Source organism: Apium graveolens, chromosome 5 (genome assembly GCF_009905375.1).
Source record: "Apium graveolens cultivar Ventura chromosome 5, ASM990537v1, whole genome shotgun sequence".
In the NCBI taxonomy this organism is placed as follows: domain Eukaryota; kingdom Viridiplantae; phylum Streptophyta; class Magnoliopsida; order Apiales; family Apiaceae; genus Apium; species Apium graveolens.
In genome coordinates this window covers 249,488,450-249,512,153 of record NC_133651.1, presented here as the reverse complement: position 1 = coordinate 249,512,153, position 23,704 = coordinate 249,488,450, and the positions used below count along the sequence as shown (strand labels likewise).

General features: G+C 34.4%; 1 protein-coding gene across 1 annotated transcript; it reads left to right on the top strand.

Annotated features, from left to right (window-relative positions):
• Window positions 1-58: 58 nt before the first annotated feature.
• On the top strand, window positions 59-13,237 carry LOC141725039 (putative methionine--tRNA ligase). The gene is made up of 17 exons (XM_074527413.1): window positions 59-438; window positions 550-694; window positions 3,531-3,684; window positions 3,805-3,960; window positions 4,203-4,433; window positions 7,245-7,388; window positions 9,047-9,137; window positions 9,223-9,329; window positions 9,434-9,548; window positions 10,333-10,451; window positions 10,544-10,609; window positions 10,794-10,922; window positions 11,019-11,162; window positions 11,266-11,386; window positions 11,688-11,923; window positions 12,056-12,157; window positions 12,658-13,237. Exons 1-17 carry the CDS (start codon window positions 168-170, stop codon window positions 12,886-12,888), a joined length of 2,562 nt encoding a protein of 853 aa, XP_074383514.1. The 5' UTR covers window positions 59-167; the 3' UTR covers window positions 12,889-13,237.
• The last annotated feature ends 10,467 nt before the right edge of the window (window positions 13,238-23,704 follow it).

The following is a 23,704-nucleotide window of genomic DNA, read 5'->3' as shown; positions in this document are numbered from 1 at the left end:
TACTATAACATTTCTGGATCCGAAATTGGTCGCTCACTACTTACTACTCTGCTACTAGTCACCGATCAAAGGACCCTGACCTGGAACAAAATTTTGGTAAATGAATTAGTCGCGCTCGAACTAAACATAAAACACATTCTATTGAGTAAAATCGAACTCAATTTCAGATGATTCACAAACAATTTCTAAAAAAACTAAACCCAGTACTTCCATTTTTACAAACACCTTCACTAATAATTTCAATTAACCCCTCTCTCACTCTCTCAGTAACAAAATTCTATTACAGCACTCTTTCAAAAACCCTAATTAAACCTCCAATGGCCGCCGCCGGCGATCGGAAATCGATCAAGCTTCCGATTCCCGGAAAGCGTAACATCCTCATCACCAGCGCCTTGCCTTATGTTAACAACGTTCCTCATCTCGGCAATATCATCGGATGTAATTCACTATCTCTATATTTATTTATGTTTATTTTTGTTGTGTGATTATATATATGTATGTGAGTATATGATGTTGTTGATAATTGTGAATGTGATTGTAACTGTGTAGGTGTGTTGAGTGCGGATGTGTTTGCAAGGTACTGTCGTCTTCGTGGATATAATGCCATTTATGTGTGCGGAACGGATGAGTACGGGACGGCTACGGAGACAAAAGCATTGGAAGAAAATTGCACGCCGAAAGAGATTTGTGACAAGTATGTGTGCATTGTTTTGTATATGGATATTTGTATGTTATTTCTCTAATGGTGATCGTTTGGTTTATCGCATTACTTGTTTTCCTTTTAATTCTATTTAGTGAAGTAATCTGTGAAGTAATCTGTGGATTGTGTTGGTTCATCGGTTGATTTACTATTGATTCCCATTAATTATCACAAAGCTCCCTTAATTGGTACACAATTTAGTTGTAGGTTCAGTAGTTCGATAATTTCAATTTAGAAACACGAACATATATATATCAACTCATTGCCTTTCGACTGATTACTATATGCATTCTTTTAGATCAGTTAAAATTAGAGAGTTAGCTCTATGTGGTGTTATAGTTCTAACGAGCTGCGGGATTGCATTATGAGAAATTAGGAGTATTGGCCGATGATGATGGAATTCTAGTCTTTTAGAATGCTATTACTAAGAGCTCCAGGGATGAAGAAAAATTGGAGTGTAGTTGATAATTCTATCTTTAAAAATGCTATTGGCCTATTACTGATATGCATCTGGTGGGCCACTAGCTCCAATCTCTAAAGTGTGTTGTGACAATGATATGGAGCATCGACTTGGAGCAAGTCTAACAATGTCCTAGTCTGTTACCTATAAATATTATAAATATTATATAATACAGAGTCCTAGCGATTTAGGAAAATGATTTTGTATATCAACTCCAACAATAATCCCTATAGCCATTCCTTTTAATTATACTGATAATATATATCTGAACATAGAGAGAAAAGATGTATAAAGAAGAGAGAGAAAAGGAGGGACATGAACTTTTGTTTCGTAAAAGTGAAATAGGTAATGAGTAGAAGTTACTTAAAAATAAGTAATGGGATGAATGTCCTACTGTTTTAGGGAACCACTAGGATATTGTTAGAGCACAATTTTTGCTAGATTGTCTAAATTTGCACTTAGGAGCTCATTCAGGTAAGCTGTGGATTGCCTCTTAACCAAGTGTACATTAGTTATTATTTTTTTATTGAAATGATAAATTATTGGTTACTAAGGTAGTTATCCTTTTTTAAAATATGTTGCTGGATAAATATTAGGTAATAGTTACTAGATACCAGTTTGGGTTAATATGCTCTTTATTTATGATTTTACTCGTCTTCTAAGTATTAAGAATTTAGGATACATATATGTACAACTGCGATCGTTATTTAAAGTTCAATTATATATAAGTTCTTTGGAATAAATCTGGTATTTATTTATTGCCGATTCTATATGGAGTAGGCCATTGTCCCCTTGTTTTAACCCTTTTTCCACCATTGCTCTACATCAAAGGGGAAAGCGTAAGACAATTTCTAGCCGTTCAACCAACCGAAACACCGGGGAATCAGGTCAGCGGTGGTAGCCATAGTTAGCCTTAAAATCCATTCTACCCAGCTGCCAACAGCCTCTATCAGCCACCTGCGACCATATTAGCTCTCTGTTGAAGTGTAGTGTGATGGCTGTGAGATACCCTAAATTAAGTCATATATTTTACTTAATATATAAATACTCGAGTGCTCCAGCACTTAAAGTTATGTAGATACTCGAGTGCTGGAGTGGAGTATCTACACTACACTAGTGTGATGGCTGTGATCTACACTACACTTTAAGATCACTCAACTTCTCCACTCTAGCACTCGAGTATCTACACTACACTTTAAGTGTAGTGTGATGGCTGTGAGATACCCTAAATTAATATATATTATACTTAATATAGCAATTTAACCTTTCAGAAATTTACAATTCAGCTCTTGGACTTTCTAAAAATTGCAAAACAGCCTTTCAAGTTTAAATATTATACTTACTCCTTGGACATTCCTGTCATCATAAAATTCCTTATATCTTTTAAAAAAAAAATATAATGTCATCACGAAAACCCCTGAAGCAATTAATTTTGAGATAACAAGTGCTGCAAAACGAGGTCAAACTATAATGTTTTATATTTTGATAACCACATAGATTTAATTATAAGAAAAGATATAATATGAGAAGTGGTGATAGTATGATAATTTAATTGCATATGGAGTATGAGCATAGAAGATCACTAACACAGAAGCTAACTATTGAAGTTATGTAGATACTCGAGTGCTGGAGTGGAGAAAATGCCACAACTGGTGATCTATTGCTTTAAAGGAATTATTGACAAAGAAAAGTATGGAATTGAATTCAAGGCCTATAAAGATGGTAAAGAACATCGACACTGAACTTTTCTACATAGATAAAGTACTTGAGGAGAAAATTGATTTAAAGATGAAGTGTGATGAGTTTGTTTGTCAGAAAGAAATTCATAAAATTGGAGGTGGTAGATCAAATTGATTTTATTGTTTAGGATGATATAGTTGAGTCCCAAATGTTTTAAATGTCTTCAGAATGGCAAAAGATAATGCTTATGTACTCTAAGCACATGCTATACAGTTGGAAATTGGAATATTAATCATTGCTGGGGGTTTTTGATCTTAACTTCCATAGAAATCTGTGGGCAAGCTTTTTCTAATGGTGGGGAAATTGACGCGGAGCATGTGTTTAAAGAAATAAATATCGTTTTCGTTATTCATTTAAATAATAAAATAGTTGTAACTAATAAAATTATTCTTTGATTAAATATTATAATTATAATATAAAAATGTTAGTATATAAATATTTGGTAGTAGTTATCAGTTATGATTATTTTCCTTTTATATTGGAATTTACCTATTCTCCGAGTAATAGGATATTACATAAACGATTGTAAACTTCTTTCTCTTTTTCTTGAAAAAGAGTTGCTGTTAGCAAACAAACAAGAAAAGAGACACCAATGGAGTTGCTTACACGCGTTGTCTTTTGGCTTTGTAGATATCATGCTATTCATAAGGAGGTGTATAAATGGTTTAACATAAAATTTGATGAATTTGGACGCACTTCAACCCCACAGCAGACTGAGGTTTGCCAATCAATTTTCAGTAAACTAATGGAGAACAAATGGCTTTCAGAAAACACAATGCAGCAGGTATAACGTTATTTGTTGTTGATGTCACTGGTTTGCTAATGTTTGGTGGTTTAAGATGGTTTGTACATTGTACCATTCAGTGTGACTAATGTATACCAAACTTCTTACCTGTTTATGCAGCTTTATTGTGACACATGCAAAAGGTTTTTGGCTGATAGACTTGTAGAAGGTACTTGCCCTACTCAAGGTTGCAACTATGATTCCGCACGAGGAGATCAATGCGAAAAATGTGGCAAACTCTTAAATCCTACTGAATTAGTAGACCCAAAATGCAAGGTAAGTCCATGCCATTAGTCTGTTCATTATTCCCTTTTCTAAGTTGGAGAGTTAGAAAGTGCAGTATCAACAAAGTATTTTTTCATAAAAATGAACACAAGTTTCTGTTAATGGTAACTACTTCCAAGTACTTAAATACCTTAAAGGAAACCTCTTTTTCCTAGTAAAGCAATTATAGTTACAGACAAGAGGCTAAAGTTGCTACGAACTTTTTATTTCTTTGATGGTACTTTATTGAACAGGTTTGTCAGAACACACCACACATACGTGATACGAATCACTTGTTTCTCGAGCTCCCTTTACTGAAGGATAAACTAGTGGAGTACATCAACAGCATGTCAGTAGCTGGATCATGGACTCAAAATGCTATTCAAGCAACAAATGCATGGCTGAAGGAAGGTCTAAGGCAAAGGTGTATAACTAGGGATTTGAAGTGGGGTGTTCCTGTTCCACATGAAAAATTCAAGGACAAGGTTGGATATGAGTTTTTCTTGTAATGACACACACACACACACACACACACACATATATATATATCCAGTTAATTTGCCTAGAACTTGTCATTTAAAAGCATGCACAATCATGTCAGGAACTAGGGTTCCTGATTTTCTAAAAGTTGAATGTTTTTGGGGTTTTTCTGATTTGTGGAACTAGAAATACAATAAAACAGTAAAATACAGCTAAGATCTGTAGAGATTAAGCTATTTTAGATGAAGATCAGAGAGAGATTCAGAGAGAAATGAGAATATCTTGTAGGAGTCATATTTTTATAGAGTTTGTTATAGAGAGAGAAAAAACAGAGAGGTTAGAGAGAGGTAGATTTGTGTAAATAGCTTTTCTTTTCATAAATTGCATAACCTGAGATATAGAATTTCAAGTAGTATATATAGTAATACTACTAGTTCCAGCTATTAAGTAAAGGACTCTAGTGCCCTTGGATATTTAACTGCTAATACTACTACTTGACATCCTTCCCTCCTGCAAGTATCACCATGTCTTCGTGGAGATGAGGGAAAATTTGAGAAGTTGATCTGTAGCAAGTCTTCATCTTTCCAGGTGGCTTCATCTATGCTACAACCTTTCCACTGAATTAACACTTAGATGCATTTTCATGTGATCCTTCACCAAACTTTTTCTGTCCAACTTCTTAAGTGATCAAATGTCCCTTGCTCTGTCACCTGAGGTAGCTTCCTATGAACCTTAGCTTGTCCATTAGCCCTCTTTAACTGAGAAACATGGAACTTTGGATGCACTCCTGAGGTCTCTGGAACAATTTGTAAGCAGCCTTTCCAATCCTGTCCAAAACCTTATAGGAACCAAATAATTTAGCAGAGAGCTTTAGATTCTTTCTAATAGCCACTGTCACCTGCCTATAGGACTACTACAACTTAAGATACACCCAGTCACGAGTCACCAACTGCAATTTTTTTTGAACTATTAATGTCTGCATAAGTCTTCTTTCTCCCTTGAGCAGCATCCAGGACATCTCTAAGAATAGACCACTGCTGTTTTCTGTCTGATAACATAGTTTCCGCTATGGAGATGATGTTAGTGTGGCTTGTATTTTTTGAAGGAAGATACTTGGGTTTAGTTCAATAAACAACAAACAATCTGGTAGTGTGTAGAGTTTAGAGCACTACGGAATGTGGTATTGTACCACCATTCTGCAGCAGTCAGCTATGAACCCAATTTCTTTGGTACCTGGCTAGTCGTACTTCTCAAATACTGTTCCAAACATTGATTTACTCTCTCAGTATAACCATCAGAATGTGAATGGAATGATTTTGAACAGCAATTTTGAACAGTGTTTTCCAACTTGGTACCAGCAATTTTGAACAGTGTTTTCCAATAGAAATACTCTTGCATTCTTTTATAAGTTGCCCTATTCCCTGAATGCCCTCCAATTCCATTGCTGTGTAACTCTGCAAAGATTTGAGTTCTTAGATCTCCGTGATAGAGGAGACATTTAATTAGTGAGATTAAAATTAAAACACACAAGTGTTAATATAAACTATTAGATGAGATTAATATTAAAAACTGAAAGCCGTAGGATGTAAATTTAAAGTAATTTTAAGTAATAAATCATTTTTCTTACACTCGCCTAAACGGCATCATTTACTTACTTAAATATGTACAAAGTAATTTTCGATACTCCCAAAATAACAAAAGCACATGTGATATATTTAATTAGTGAAATTTATTATAAAGATTCATGTTAAAACATGTGGGTACACTAACCAACTAATTAAGGAAAAACTTATTTACAACTCATTTATTTGAGGAAAAAAATTAAAACGTATACGGTTACTCTTTTTTAGAATTAACATGATCAATATCTTTTTAAATCAAAATATAAAATTTTAGAGCCCAGCATGGCGGACTTAAATTCTAGTTCCTTAATATTGCAATAACCCTCATACCAGATAGTACTTCTGGGGTCCAAATCTGTCCACAGCAGCTTCATATGTAATGGCTTGCACCTCTATATCTCCTTCATTCGGAGCAAAAATTTGTCTAATCCACAAGGGAATGGTAGCACTGATTTGATTACAGCTTCCTACTAACTTTCAGAAAGATTCGGAATTAAGATTGACTGAAACCTAATTGTTAGAGTTCCTAATTGCAGTGCGCTTCACCTAGTTTCGCCAAATACGGTACTCCTATTATCACATCCCATTCTTGCAAATTCAGAACCCATGCATCAGGAGTGTGAAGTCCCTGAACTTGCAGCTGCGATTTCTGAACAAGTCTGTTGTTCTGCTCAGATTGAGTTGCTTAACACAGTAGAAGATCAGTTCTGAAGCTTTGGTATCAATTTGTCATACCAGGGTTCTTAATTTTCTAATATTTGAATGTTTTTGGGATTTTTCTAATTTTTAGAACTAGTAATGCGATAGAACAGTGTAATACAGCCAAGATCTGTAGAGATTAAGCTAGTTTAGATAAAAAAAAATCAGAGAGAGATTGAGAGAGAAATGAGAATCTCTTATAGAAGAAATCATGTCTTTTAAGAGTTTGTTATAGAGAGGGAAAGAGCAGATAATTTAGAGAGAGAAGCAGATTGGTGGAAATAGCTTTCCTTGTCATATATTGCTTAAACTGAAATACATAATTCTTAGTAGTATATTTAGTACTACTACTAGTTCAAGCTATTAAGTAAAGGACTAAAGTGCCCTAGGCTATTTAATTGCTAATACTACTACTTTTTTTATCCTTACTTTCCTAGCCTGACAAATTATCACTTCTTGTGATTCCTCATAATATAATACATTTCTGTCAATCAGGTATTCTATGTATGGTTTGATGCTCCAATTGGATATGTTTCTATCACTTCATGTTACACGTCAGAGTGGGAGAAGTGGTGGAAGAACCCTGAAAATGTAGAGTTATATCAGTTTATGGGCAAGGATAATGTGCCTTTTCATACCGTAAGTATATTCTTCTTGTTGGGTTTTTTCTAAACCGTTAATTAGGAGTATCTACTATCTACGCTTCTATTTCTATTAGAAAATGACTGTATTTCGAGATGGCTCATTTTTTGTTTTCTTGTCAGAAGGAGTACATACCCTTCTAGAACAATAAAAAATGATTGTATCTCGAGAAGTTGCGTTCTTGTTTTCTTGTCATATGATCTGTATTGAGTTTTTTGTTGATCTAATTTGCCTTGGTTTTGTCGCAACCTTTTGTCATCTCAGTTGCTCTTTTTCAAGTTTAGTGCACTATCAGTTTAGTTTTATCATGCACCTCTCAGTTGAAGTTGCAATAAAAGTAAGACAAAGGAATGATATCATCATAGCGTGGCGTTATTTTATTTAGTAGTATTTACTAAAGCTGGCAAAAATTCACTTTATTTTTACCTTCTTTGTTTACCAACCAAAATATGCAAGAAATTTGTGTACCTCGTCTGCAAAATGTTTTTAGGAACAATGAAATCATTCTCCAGTTCAGAATGTGAGTCAGATCGGACCCTTTAGTTTTATTTCTTGCCAATGTGTATAATGACGTAGCACTGAAGTTTCATAACCCAATTAGCATTTATGGTGAAACACTGAAACTCCTATTGCAATTGTGCTAGTTGGATATCTAGAAAGCTCCTCTGTTGGCTAATGACTATTTTTTTTCTAATTTCCACATAGAATTGAGCTTTGTGCAGTCCCAGAAGAACCGAATTGATATTGTAGATCCTCAAAAAAGGAATACAATATACATAGGCTTATCTATCATACTGTTAAGCTTGTCTCTTTAGGTTAAACTGATGGTCTGATGAGTTGTTATTTGTTGACTGGGCAGTAAAATATTCAATTTAGTCCAAATTGGAGAAGCAAGTGTTTATTGGTGTTAATTAGTGCCAACATGCGTGATTATGTTCTTTATCTTTGATTTAATTGCTAAGATGGTGACAGTTTTTGACATGAAATGTTATAAGTATTTTCTTATCCCGACTTGCACTTTAATTTCCATTTATTGTACTGATGTGAAGGTGTTTATCCCCAATAGAACCTAATGATCTTTACCTGATCATCAGAAATGAAATCGACCTAATTTCATTGATATACCTGGTGACATCAACCACTTTCAAGAACCACGTTTACACGAAAATACAATAAATGGAGGAGATTTCAAATATATCTGGCAACACCAACTGACGTGGAACGAAAATAAAGAATTAATCTATTTGTTAATTATTCTTGTCCTGCATTACCAACCACATCAAAGAGACATGATACACAAACGTATAGATGCAATAAATTAAGGAGCACTCAATTAGTATAATTAGCTAAATGTTCATGTAGACCATACATGTGTTAAGATGTAGAGAATGGTTATGAGTCTGTTATTGATCCATCTACTTGCAATGATGCATAAATATTGTACATCATTTATGGGTACTCCACTGAACAAAGCTAACCCATAGAACTTTCTTATATGTTTGGCTATGATGATGCGAAATTTTCTTTTTTTTTTTTGTTGTGCATGTTTAGAGTTATATTTGCATTTTCTTTCTTATCATTTTATGTATTTTCAGTCAGCGGCCTTTTAAGCTTTTCAGATTGCTCAGAGCTATTAGTTATTTTGATCTCTTCAGGTGATGTTTCCATCAACGCTTCTTGGAACTGGTGAAAATTGGACCCTAATGAAAACCATTAGTGTTACAGAGTACCTGAACTATGAAGCTGGTTAGTAATCTGACTATGCAGATTAATATATTTGCCATTGTTTTGACATTTTAATATGATTGATATGTTCTTGATGAATATGCAGGGAAGTTCTCAAAGAGTAAGGGTATAGGAGTTTTTGGAAATGATGCCAAAGATACTAACATTCCTGTAGAAGTGTGGAGATATTACTTGCTAACTAATAGACCAGAGGTAGGATCTAGAAAAATTAGACGATACCTTTGTTTTTTAGTACTTATCTATAGAATTATATATACACGAAAGTTAATCATTTTTAACTGGTTTTCTGATATTAGGTATCAGACACATTATTTACATGGGCGGACTTGCAAGCGAAGTTAAATACTGAATTGTTAAATAATCTTGGAAATTTCATCAATCGTGTCTTAAGCTTTATTGCCAAAGATCATGGTTAGTCATCTGCTTTCTGGGAGCTAAAATTTCGAAAACAAGCAGTTAAAGATAATGGACTGTTACAGAGGCCAAGTCCTTTTCTTCTTTCCTACATCAGTATAATTGGTACAGTATTTACAGAAAAATGAATAAAAATATAATGTTAGAGTTGACGTGTTATGTATTTACTTGCTTGAGTCCCGTCACATCCTTGACCGTTGTTTAAATACTTGATTCATTATGTATTGTCATGTAAACTCCGTCTATTTATGCACCCAAAAACTATTCTATTATCATAAAGATTTTGAGTATTTTTTCTTTTACTTGTTTGTTGGAATACATGATAATAACAGCGAGGCGGTTCACGAATGCAGTAGTGATGGGGGATGGGGAGTAAATTAGGGTTTCGAGGATGATTTCACAGACGACGAGAACAAATAACACAATTTATGTAATCAATATCAATACTCAAAATCTTCCCGTTGCAAAATAGCTAACCTAATACCTATCTAATACCTCCCTTAATAAAATATGATTCTGAAAATATAGAATTTCTACTTGTTGGGCCTCCAAAGCCTATATTATTGTTCCCAAATAGTTTCTTTGGGCTTCTTCCTCTTCTTTATGGTTTGTCCTGCATCAAATAGTGTCCGGATAGTTTTATAATAACTGAACTGAAGTCAGTTAGATACTAACTAGGAATAATCATATATGATGGGCTAATACTTTCTTTTTATTTGTATTTAAGTTATTGCATCTCCAATAACATTTTGTAATTTTGATGGACAATTTGCATCGATAGCTTCAGGATATGGCTTCATCATCCCTGATGCACCAGGTGCGGAATCTCACCTTCTTGCAAAAAAATTGGGTGACAAAGTTGGTAACTTTGTGGAACAATATATTGAAGCTATGGAGAAGGTTTTTAATACCCCTGCTCTGTTGCGTCTTTCGAAGATACACCTTGTCGGTTGCTCTTTCTTCATGACATGTATATTTCTAATTTGACTCAGGTTAAGCTAAAGCAGGGGTTAAAGCTTGCAATGAGCATTTCTGGTGAGGGAAATGCATACCTTCAAGTAAGAGATAAATATATAAATCTAGAGCACTCTGTTATTTTAAGATAAACATGATTAACCACAATCACATAGCATCTAACTTTTTCCATTAGGGGGACTCTGTCATAATACTAGTCATGAGACCGGCCATAAGGCTGTCCATTAGTAGCTGCTGAAAATCGTGTTTCATCTAAATTTTATGCAGGAAACTCAGTTCTGGAAGCTTTACAAGGAAGACAAGGCTTCCTGTTCTATAGTTATGAAAACTGCCGCCGGACTGGTCTATCTGCTTGCTTGCCTGTTGGAACCTTTTATGCCATCTTTTTCTGTTGAGGTATAACTGGTGGTATAAAATATAAACCTATGCATTATATTTCTTGAAAGTGATACAGTTTGTCCATGAGGTAATGTTATTTGTTTTCACTGCCAGGTACTTAAACAGCTCAACATGCTTCCTGATGCACAAATTTCACTTATAGATGAACATGGGGACATTGACAGGTCTAAAAGACCATGGGAGTTCTTACCTGCTGGTCACAAAATTGGGACACCTGTTCCATTGTTCAAGGAACTGGTACATATTCTGCTTTTGTTTTTTTTGTCACAGATGTCAAGTTGGTTGATTTTGGACCGAAATTGGCGATATTCTTATTGTTTGGTGGTTTATATATGTTCAGTCAGATAAGGATGTGGAGTTCTTTAGGACAAAGTTTGCTGGAAGCCAAGCTGATAGGATTGTGAAGGCGGAGGCTGAAGCAAAGCAGATCTCTGAACAACTAAAAAAGGCGACAGTATCAGGTTACATTTCTAAAGATGGACAAAGTCACATGATTTTTTAAAAAGAAATGTAGATCATCTGTTCATTTGATCTTTATTATAATTATTCTTTTTTTTTTTCATATTGCCTGCACTATTTGTAATAATCTACAATCTTCTTCGATGGACTGTGCAATTATTTAGTATAGATTTTCGTTTATTTCAGCTGCAGTGTTCTTAGTCATTTGGATAGACCTTTGTAACATTGTTGGTACTGCATCACCCTGACCCACGCATGCTCAATATATACGCCTTGATGACTTCTTTTATTTGTTTTTAACAGATGGAAATGTAAAAAAAGAACGATCTAAAAAATCTTCGTCTGAAAATAAACCCAAGGTGACAGCTGAACAAGAAATTTCCATAAGTAGACTTGATATCCGTGTTGGCCTCATCACAAAAGTCCAGAAGCATCCTGATGCTGATTCTTTATACGTAGAAGAAATTGACGTGGGTGAGGGTCAACCTCGAACAGTCGTGAGCGGTCTTGTCAAGTATATTCCTATTGAAGAAATGCAGGTATAATCCCCAGCATGCCTGTCCTACTCATCTGATCAAACTGATTTATTGATATATACTGTATTATTTACTCTGTCATCCAATCCTGCTATTTGTATTTGAATCTGGGTTGAGATGATTTTTTTTTTCCAGAATCGGAAGGTCTGTGTTCTTTGCAACTTGAAACCTGCAACCATGCGGGGTATAAAATCGCATGCTATGGTGCTTGCTGTTTCGAATGACGATCACACTAAGGTGAATCCTGTCTAAGGTTTATGGTCAATAATAGGAAGAAATAATTTCTTTTCTTTTTCATCGTTTACCCGGAATTTTCCCTCTGCTCATTATGGATACATATATTTAGTTTGATTTCACATTTTTCAAAAAAAAGTCCCATTTTTAGACATTGTTTGTGTAGGACACATAATCTATAAATTTTGATTCCATATTTTCACATCAATTCTTACAAAAATGTATTATTGGATATTTGGAACAAAAAATGGATCCTGAATATGTAAAAACTTAGTGAGAATCTTTTTGTAAGGCTGGAATATATTTTTCTTTGAGCTATTTATTTCCCGCGTGTTAGTAGAACAAAATTTGAAATTTGTTGTTCCACTCCAATACTTCCTTTGGCTGGTATGTGCTTTAAGATAATGCGTCGGATTATTAATACGCTGTGCATTAGTCGTTGAACCTGAGGGAATTTTGTATAGTGTGCGACTTGTAATTGGCGCTATGATTTTGTTTTTCAGGTTGAATTGGTCGATCCCCCACAATCTGCTCCTGTTGGGGAAAGAGTGACATTCTCTGGCTTTGAAGGCAACCCTGATGATGTGCTTAACCCTAAGAAAAAGGTCTGGGAAACCATTCAGCCCGATTTACAGACTAGCAAGGAACTGATAGCCTGCTACAAAGATCTGCCTTTTAGTACATCAGTCGGAGTTTGCAAAGTCAAGTCAATTTCTGTGGGATCAATTCGATAGAGAGGTCTTTATATGACCGGAGCTTCTTGGCCTGAAAATGTTGGTAAAGTTATACAATTCTCCTGACCAGTTTTTGGTTGTGCCTAGTTGTTTGCCTACAGCATTCTTCTTCTGATTTTTTTTCTATCTGTACGCTGTGTACTTCGCTAGAGAAAAAGTATATGCAGATAGATATAATTGCCATCTAAGGCTCAAGTGATGCAGTTTTTTTTCTTAATCTTTTGTGTTTGTGAGATGTTGCACATAATTAGGAAAAATAGTGTGTAGCTGAACTTTTATTATATACTTTTTGTCCTTACTGTCATCTCCAGTCCTCACAGAAGCAATTAATAGGTGTATAATTTAGTCAGACACTTGTGTGTTACAACTATGTAATTTAGTGATTGCATTTCTTGATCTTCGGCAGATTATTATGGTTCGTGGGATTTTGCCATTGAAACATGGTAAGAAGCTAACAGGGGAGTAAATACTAGCAACCTAAATTCATAATCAAGTAGTTTTTTTGTCAAGATAATCAAGTGAAATTAATTGGTTGTATTATGGTAATTATTTAAAACACGAGCCCGTTTGGCTGTGGCTTAAAGCGTTAAGCCCTAGTTAAAGTGATTTTTAACTATAGGTTAAAAAATGTCAGTTTAATAAAAATCTAATTGTCTGGGGGCAATTCTCTCAAAAAAATTCTGTGTAGTCAATTAGAAAATGACTTGTAGTTAAAAATAAGTTTAAGTTAAAAGTTGGTATAAGCTACTTTTTTGAACTAATTATTTTTTATTGATTTTAGTTTATAAAAATTAATATCATCATTCATGTTAAGCCGTAAAATGGTAATGGATATTTTGGATATTTTATCGGATCTTCGAGGAAATAGGTCGGACTATTGTGTAGGATGAAGAATGACGAGTTCCGGAGCCCTCCGGACGTGCCCTATACAGTGCTAGTCCTGGTTCTTGGATGACGGCCATTTGTGACGATTATTAACGATGAGGAGTTGGGATGACAATTGATGAAGTTTTAGACAAAGGTTTACAACAATCATTATAACGGAAGCTTACTGTTTTAAGCATGGATGATATTTGTGGGGGTAGAGAACATTGTACCCTGAATATGCAAGTTTTTAAAGATTGTTTACTCAACTCTGGCCTTAGCTCTGTTCGTACAGTTGGAGATGTGTTCACTTGGACAAACAAATGTCCTTTGTCTCTTATTTTGAAGCGCATGTATAGAATGATTAGAATGATTGCTAATGCTTCTTTGTTCCACTCTTTCACGGAAGGTAGTGTCTTTGTCAAAACTCGTGGAATAATGGACCATAACCCCATCCTTTATGAATAACCAATGCCGCTGTCGGATCTGATGATTCTAGGGAAAATAATTGAAATAAGGTATTCACTTCGTTCAGTCATTAAATCCAGGCTAATAATTCCTGACTCTCCCTATCCCTTAAACTACAAGCTTTCTATGCCATATTTCAGAAGCTTCTAAATGACTTATCTCTTGTCAATAAGGAGTATGATTTGGAGGACTCAAACTTGAAGTTATTACTTGCTATCCCTGAAAAGTGGGACTTCAAGGTCACATCAATAAGGGATAACTACGAACTTTGTAACACACCTCTAGATGAAATCTATGAAATACTGAAAACTCTTGAACTAGATATGGAGTAAAGAAGCAAGAGGAAAGGAACTAAATCTAGACCGGTAGGACTCAAAGTTGAAGAGAAACCAAAGGAGAAAGCTAGGAGAAAAAGCTACTCCAAAGGAAAAGCTATGATTGCAAAGTCAGATACTGAATCATCAAACTCTGATGATGACTCAAATACTGACATTGAATCAGATACTGATAGTGATCATGACAACAATGAAGACATAGATCAAATGGTTGTACTATTGGTTAAAGGCTTCAAGAAGATGGTTTACAAGAACTTCAGGAAAGGGAGAAGATTTTCCAGAAAAGGTTCCAGTTCCTCAAACTCTAATAAGAGGAACAACAGAAGAAATACTGATTGGAAGGAATCAAGATCTGGAAAACCTTACAAGTCAAAGGAAATTGCTAGAACTGTGATGGAATTGGACACTTTGCAGCTGACTGCAGAAAACCCAGAGCTGGGAAGAAACAAGCCTTGATCTTAAAGATGAAAAACTGGGATGATTCATCAGAATCAAATGATGAGGTCAATTATGATCTCATGGCAAATGCTAATGCTGAGGTTGACAATCTGAATTAAAGGTACCTCAGACTACTCTTGCTTTTGATACTGATGATATCTATGAATTATGATTCTTAAGACTCTGCATGTTATTTATATGGATCAAACCTTAGAGAATAATAGAATCAAGAGTGAAACCTCTGAATTAAAGAAAAGGAATGATCACCTAGAAATTGAGTTACTTTCTATGCTAGAAATTCAAAAAGAAAGAGATAATGTTGTTTATGTTAAAGAAAAACTGTTAGAAAGCATGCTTATCTAGAAAATGAGTTAGCTAAGGAAAGAGAGGTTATTAAACTTTGGACTAACTCAGGAAAAACAACTCAGGAAATTTTAGAGAATGGCTGTTGGGGATCAGGATTAGGATATGCTGCTAGTTCTAATTATGATAAGGAAAATGAAAAAGAAATTGAGAAAATAGAACCAGTAAATACTGATATCAAGGTCAAAGTTAAAAAGGTTCAGATAAAGACCATTAAGTTTAATCCAAGTGCTAATATTGTCAAGTCAATCTATGAGCAAGGTTCAACCTCAGCACCTAGATCAAACTTAATTACTGATAAGAGTGAACAAGTTCACACAAAATAGTAAATATTGGTTCAATAACTCAGAAACAACTTAAGCAAAAGCTAAAGGATTTAAACATTAAAGACAAGAGGAAAAGGCCTAGAAAAAATAGGAATGGCAAGGTAGGTGTTAATAAGAATGGTAATTATGTAACTCCTCCCAATGCACCTAAAAAGGCCTGTTTGAACTGTGGTAGTACTAATCATCTTGCTCATTCTTGAAGGAAAAATAAAGAGATATATATTCTTCCTTCCAAATCAAAGTTTAGGAATAAAACATTTAGATATAAACCACAGAGTCCTTGTTTTCATTGTGGTAGTGTTTGGCACTCTTTTTATACATGTAAAGAGTATCACAGTTTGTATTATGATTATTATAAACTAAAATCCTCTTTAATTAAAGTAAAATATATTTCTGCATGTATAAATACTGATAGTAAGGATGTTAATATAAACTCTGATAAAAAGTCTTCTGCTGCATATGTTAACAAACTTAAAAGCATTGCGAACATTTTTATATCTTTCGCAAAACCTAGAAACTCTCAAGGATATTTGTTCATCCTTTTGAGAGAGTGCGTTTTTAAATAGCTTTTATCAGTTAATATAAAAATTATTTGATTCTGTTGAAGCTTTGTCGAATTGATTGAATCAACCGTATTCACCCCCTCTATAGTTGATTACGGGCCTAACAAACTAACTAATTTTCTAGATAAGCAGGCTTTTCTGACAATTTTTCTTTAACATAAACAACATTATCTCTTTCTTATTGAATTTCTAGCATGGAAAGTAACTCAATTTCTAGGTGATCATTCATTTTCTTTACCTCAGAGTTTTTACTTTTGATTCTATTATTCTCTAAGGTTTGATCCCTATAACTAACATGCAGATTTAAGAAACAATCTTAATTCATGGATATCATTAGAATTAAAAGTAAGTGTAGTTTGAGGTACCTTTAAATCAACAGTGTCAGCCTCAGTATCAGCATTTTCCATGAGGGCATAGTTAACTCCATCATCTGAACATGATGAATCATCCCGGTTTTGCTTCTTTATGATCAAAGCTTGTTTCTTCTCAGCTTTTGGTTTTCTGTAGTCAACTGCAAAGTGTCCAATTCTATCACAGTTATAGCACCTTTCCTTTGACTTGTCAAGTTTTCCAGTCTTTGATTCCTTCCAATCAGTATTTTTTCTGTCATTCCTCTTATCATAGTTTGAGGAACTGGAACCTTATTTGGAAAACCTTTTCCCTTTCTTGAAGTTCTTATAGACCATCTTCTTGAAGCTTTTACCCAATTGAGCAGCCATTTCTTCAATGTCTTCATTGTTGTTATAATCACTATCAGTGTCTGATTTACTGTCATTATTTGAATCATCATCAGAGTTTGATGACTCACTATCAGACTTTGCAATCATAACTTTTCCTTTGGAGTAACCTTTTCTCCTAGCTTTCTCCTTTGGCTTCTCTTCAACTTTAAGTGCAATTGGTCTAGACTTTGATCATTTTCTCTTGTTTTTTTGCTCCATCTCTAGTTCATAAGTTTTCAACATGCCATAGATCTCATTTAGAGATATATCATCCAATTCATAACTGTCCCTGACTGATGTGACCTTAAAGTCCCCATTTTCAAGGAGTGCAAGTAGAAACTCCAAGTTTGAGTCCTCCAAGTCATATTCCTTGTTGACAAGAGATAATTCATTCAACAGCTTTTAAAATCTATCATAGATCTCAGTTAAGGACTCATTGTCTCTTGAGCAAAGTGCTCATATTCCTAAGTAAGTACCGTCCTCTTGTTTTTCTTGATAGCATTAGTACCTTGACACTTTACTTCTAAAGCATCTCAAATTTCCTTTGTTGTTTTACATCCAATAACCCTATTGGATATAACACTATCAAGACTGCTATGCAAGATAAGTCTTACTTTTGCATCTTTCATAATAGATGAAAGATTTTCAGGAGAATAATCCTTTTTGTCCTTATCAACCATCTTTTCTTCTTGAACAGCAACAACAATAACTAACTTTATTGTTCTATGAGGACCATCATAAATCCTGCTCATATATTCAGGATTTGTTTCTTCCAGACATATGGCCATCTTAACCTTCCATATTGGATATTCATGTATCTTCAGGATTGGAACCTTGATAGCCTCGTACCTATTCATATTATTGTTAATCTATGATGTGGCTAGGGGTGGTGGTGGATTCCATTGTTGTGGATCTTTGTCTGCCATTAAAGGTTGATTTTCAGATCTTAAACTATTTGTATATCAACAACAACCTCTGATACCAATTGCTAGGTCCGTAATCAACTGTAGAGGGGTTGAATACAATTTATGCAATAAATTCGATAAAGCTTTAACAAAATCAACAATTTTTATATTAATCTGATAAAAACTGTTACACAAGTACTCTTTCAAAGGATGAACAGTTATCCTTGAGAGCTGCTAGATTATATGAAAGATATAACAATTCGTAACACATATATTGTAAACCTAATATGTGCTTATATAGTGAACATTTACACAATCAATAAGGAATCCTATTCTATTACAGTAAGGAAACCTAATACATATCCATGTATGATTGTTTCTGAAATAAAGTCCTTCACCGCCTTAAATTCTAAAATAAAGTGACTAAATCGTGATGACATCAAATGCTGATCATCAAGTATTGATAGACAAGTACCGATGACGTCACCTTCAGTAAATACTGATATTAAGTCCTGATAATAAACCCTAATAGTTTATATCCTGATATCATCAATTATATCTAATATACTTACATTTAATTTAAATCCAAATTTAAATTACATAATCCTCCAATTATTCTTTGTGTGACCCTTTAGGTTATTATTGCGTTGGAAACAATTTTAAATATAATTTAAATCATAAACAATGAGCGGCATCTAGTAATACATCATTGCTACCCAAGTAATAATATTTAAATCGGTAATCGATTAAACCTTTCGTGAATAATGTACAATGTAATATAATCATTTTAACCAAATATTATAGATTAAACTCAAGGCATGTTATGTGTCGTCCTCTTCATGGTTTAATCTAATTTTTTTGATCAATAAGTAGACTATCATTTCAAATCAATATTTGAGTGTGGCGCCATGCATTTAATAGTTTAGCTCACACAAGCGGCCAATAATATCTCTCCAAAATTAGGAAGGTTAAATCCTTTCTAGATCATTCATATTTCTCACACGATTCCTATACCCGAAGTCCACTTTTATCATTACCCGGTTAAAGGCAACTTTTGATGTAATCAAAGTATATTAATCATCGTGTAGAAATATAATAATTTCAAGTCGAAGGACCATTACATCATTAACACTGTGAGAATTACCTATGACACAACAGACATGTAGAATCTCACATTAGGTCTATCCAGCACCATGTATATTTACATCTACTTGTGTTTTCGACTTTAGTATCTTTATACATATGTTCAATGAGATGTGATCATCAGTCAACAAACACATTAGTCTTAATGCATTATTATTGTCCCTTAATAATAATACTCGACTAGGGATATTTGGGAATATTGATACTATTCACATAATCTCATTTCTAAGTTACGTACTTAGAGATATAGAATTTATATCATATTTCAATTTATATTTATTAATCTAATATTTATATCACAGTAAATTAAGACTTAATAAATTATTAAAAAAATAATCGATAGAACATAAATATTGGTAAATCCAAATGTCATAAATAAAACATAATAGTGTTGTCTCTAGGGCAAAAACATTAACAATCTCCCACTTACAATAGAGCCAATCACCCATGTATCTAATACCCTTGGAACTAGTATGACCGTCGTGCTTCTACTGCGATAAAGCCTTAGTCAGTGAGTCTGCAACATTATCATCAGTATGCACTTTACATATATGTATATCTCCTCTTTCATTAATCTCTCGAAGAAGGTGATAACTTTTAAGTATATGTTTTGCTCTGGAATGGGCCTTTGGTTCTTTAGCCAACGTAATGGCGCCATTGTTATCGCAATAGAGATCAACTAGATTTGCGATCGATGGAAGCACACCAAGCCCCTTTATGAATTTCCATATCGAAACAACCTTTTTGGCAGCTTCACTACCAACAATATACTCAGCTTCCATTGGAGAATCAGCTATTATCTCTTGCTTTGAACTCTTCTAGCTTACAGCACCTCAATTATGGTAAAACACAAAACCTGACTGAGATACGGAATCATCTCTATCTGTCTGAAAGCTAACATCAGTGTAACCCTTTACAACTAGCTTCTCATCTCCTCCATGCACCAAGAATTAATCTTTAGTACTCTTTAAGTACTTAAGAATATTCTTGACAACTTGCCAGTGACCCTCACCTGGATTAGACTGGTATATGCTCGTCATGCTCAAGGCATACGAAATATCAGGACGAGTACATATCATCACATACATTATAGATCCAATTACTGAAGCATATGAAACTTTCCCAAACGGCCCGTATCTCTAATGATTTAGGGCAGTTATCTTTTGAGATCAATATCCCATGAGACATTGGGACATATCCTTTTTTGTCTTTTACATCCTAAAACGATGCAATACTTTATCAATATATGTACTCTAACTTAGGCCGATAAATTTCCTTGATCTATCTCTATAGATATTGATCCCTAATATATAGGTAGCATCACCTAAGTCCTTCATCGATAAACTATTTCCCAACCAAGTCTTAACAGCCTGTAGAGAAGGTATGCCATTCCCTATTAGTAAAATATCATCTACATATAGTATCTGGAATGCCACATGGCTCCCACTAACCTTCTTGTAAACACATGGTTCATCTTTATTTTGAATAAAGCATATTTGACTATTTCATCAAAATGATAATTCCATCTCCTTGAGGCTTGCTTCAATCCATAAATAGATTGAAGCAACTTACAGACCATCTTATCAAACTTGGGATCGACAAAACCCTCATATTGTATCATGTATAAATCCTCTTCAAGGCTCCCATTTAAGAAAGCGGTTTTGACATCTATTTTCCAAATCTCATAGGCATAGTAAGTTGTTATTACTAACAAAATTCTGATGGACTTGACCATAGCAACTGGTGAAAAAGTCTCATAATAGTCTATACCATGAATTTTTTTGAAACCTTTTGCCACTAGCCACGCCTTATAGGTCTGTACTTTACCATCCATTTCAATCTTCTTTTCGAAAACCCACTTGCACCCTACAAGCTTTACTCCTTCAGGTGGATAACTAAAGTCCATACTTTATTTTGATACATGGATTTCATCTCAGATTTCATGGCCTCTAGATATCTCTCGGAGTCTTGACTATTCATAGCATCTTGGTTGGTAAGAGGCTCATCATTTTCTATGAGCATCACATCGTCATCTCGAGTCAAGAGAAATCCATAATATCTCTTTGGCTCATGACGAGTCCTACTAGATCTATGAACAACCTGTGTTTCTGGAGCTGGAACATCTTGTTGTACATCTTGCCCACTTTCCAACTCTGGTTCAATGTTATTTTGTACGTATCAATATTCATCGATGTCTATAATCCTCCCACTATTTTTCTTGGTAAGTAACTCTCTTTCACAAATACAGCGGTTCGAGCAATAAACACTTTGTTTCTGGTAGGATTATAGAAATTATACCCTTTACTTTCTTCAGGATATCCCATAAAATAACATTTATCTGATTTTGGTCCTAGCTTGTCAGACACAAAGCGTTTCATAAACGCTTCACATCCCCATACTTTTATAAATGACATGCTGTGACATTTCTCAGTCCATATCTCATATGGAGTCTTTTGAACCAATTTAGTTGGAAATCAGTTTAATGTATATGAAGTCGTTTATAGAGCATAACCCCAGAAACTTATTGACAGATCTGCTAGACTTATCATCGATCGCACCATGTTCAACAATGTATGATTTCCCCTCTCAGAAACTCCATTTCATTGAGGCGTTCCAGGAGGAGTAAGCTGTGATACGATACCATACTCCTTTAAGAAAACTTTAAACTCAAGGCTTAAGTATTCTCCTCCTCCACGATCTGGATCGTAGAAATTTTATACTTTCCCCTGTTTTATTTTCCACTTTAGCCTTGTATTCTTTAAACTTTTCAAAAGAATCGAATTTGTTCTTAGAATGGTATACATATCCATATCTACTAAAATCATCAGTAAACGTAATGAAGTAGTAAAAGCCACCTCTTGCCATCGTACACATTGGACCACATACTTCACTATGTATAAGTCCAAATCGTTCGGTGGCCCTTTCACCTTGTCTTGTAAAAGGAGCTTTAGCCATTTTGTCAATGAGACAAGATTTGCATTCTTTGTATAATTCAAAATCAAACTTATCCAAGTAATCATCTTGATGTAATTTGGGAATGCGTTTCTTATTTATGTGACCTAAATGATAATACTAGAGGTATGTTTAATTTGAGTCTTTCATCTTAATATGTTTATTATCATTATTTATGTTATAGACAAGAGTATCTAAATCAAGAACATATAAACCATTAAACAAACGTGCAACCCCATATGTATTATTATTTAATGAAAAGGAACAACTATTGGTCTGAATCAAAAATAAAAAACCTTTATTGTCCAAACAAGAAACTGAAACAATGTTTCTGTAAATTAAAGGCACATAAAAATAGTTATCTAGTTCAAAAACAAGTCCAGTGGGCAACGATAGATGATAATTCCCTACAGCTAAAGCAGCAACCTTTTCTCTATTGCCAACATGTAGGTTGACTTCTCCCTTCGTCGGTGTCCTACTTTCAAGCAGTTCCTGAACATTTATACAAATGTGAGAACCATATCAGTATCTAATACCCAATATGTAGAAGTAGACAAATTGACTTCTATAACATAAATACCTGAATCAGAAGCTCCAGAAGCCTTCTTCTTCTTCTTCTTCAGATCCTCCAAATAAGCATGACAGTTTCTCTTCCAATGACCCGGTTTCTTATAATAGTGACAAGTATCATCCTTTGCAAACCACCTTTAGGATTTAAAGCTTGTTTGGGAGCAGTTTTAGGAGTAGTAACAGGTTTGGATCCTATACTCTTCTTAACTTTCCATTTACCTTTCCCTTTGGCACTCCCTTTGTTCACCATCATTATGGGAGCAGGGGACACATCCTGAATATTGGTCTCAGCAGTTTTTAACATAGCCAACAATTCAGTAGGTGTCTTGTCTATCCCATTCATGTTGTAATTCATTACAAACTGAGCATAGTTGATGTTCAAAGATGGTAAGATCAGATCTATCTGGGCTTCCAGACCAATCTCGAAACCTAGATTAGCAAGCTACTCCATATATCCAATCTTCAGAACATGCGATCCAACCGGATCAAGATTGCCCTGTTTGCATGCATACAAAGCTTTGCTTGTATCAAACCTAACTTAACGAGCATGTCCTTCAAACATACATTTAAGGTGCTCAATCATGACATAATCATCCATATGCTCATGTTGTTTCTGAAGCTCATGACTCATAGTTACTAGCATCAAACAGGTGACATCCGTGTCATCATCTATATGCTTCTGATAAGCAGCCTGCTGAACATGTGTTTCACCTTTAGGAAGAGGTCCAGGGCGAGGAACATCAATGACATGGAGCTTACGCTCCTTTTCGAGGACTATCCTCAAGTTCCTTTTCCAATCAAGGAAGTTTGTTCCTGTCATCTTGTCCTTCTCAAGGATTAATTGCACAAAGAAGTTATTTGAGTTGTTTGCCATTTGATATCTATAATATTAAAATACATAAAATGAATTAGTCTACAGATGATTATTAAATTATGTTCAAGTGATTATTCATATATATTCAAAATATATATCTCCCACTATTTTTATCAAATCAATAGCCCTAACTATTAATTCAGAAAGAATACCTTCTATATACTTTCTAGTGAGAGAAGATCCATGTTTCATCATATCTTAGGTTAACTTTGGCTTTTCTCCCAAAACAAGATTATTTAGGTAGATAATATTTGTCAATTATATCAACTATATAACTCTTGGATAGTCTAGTGGAA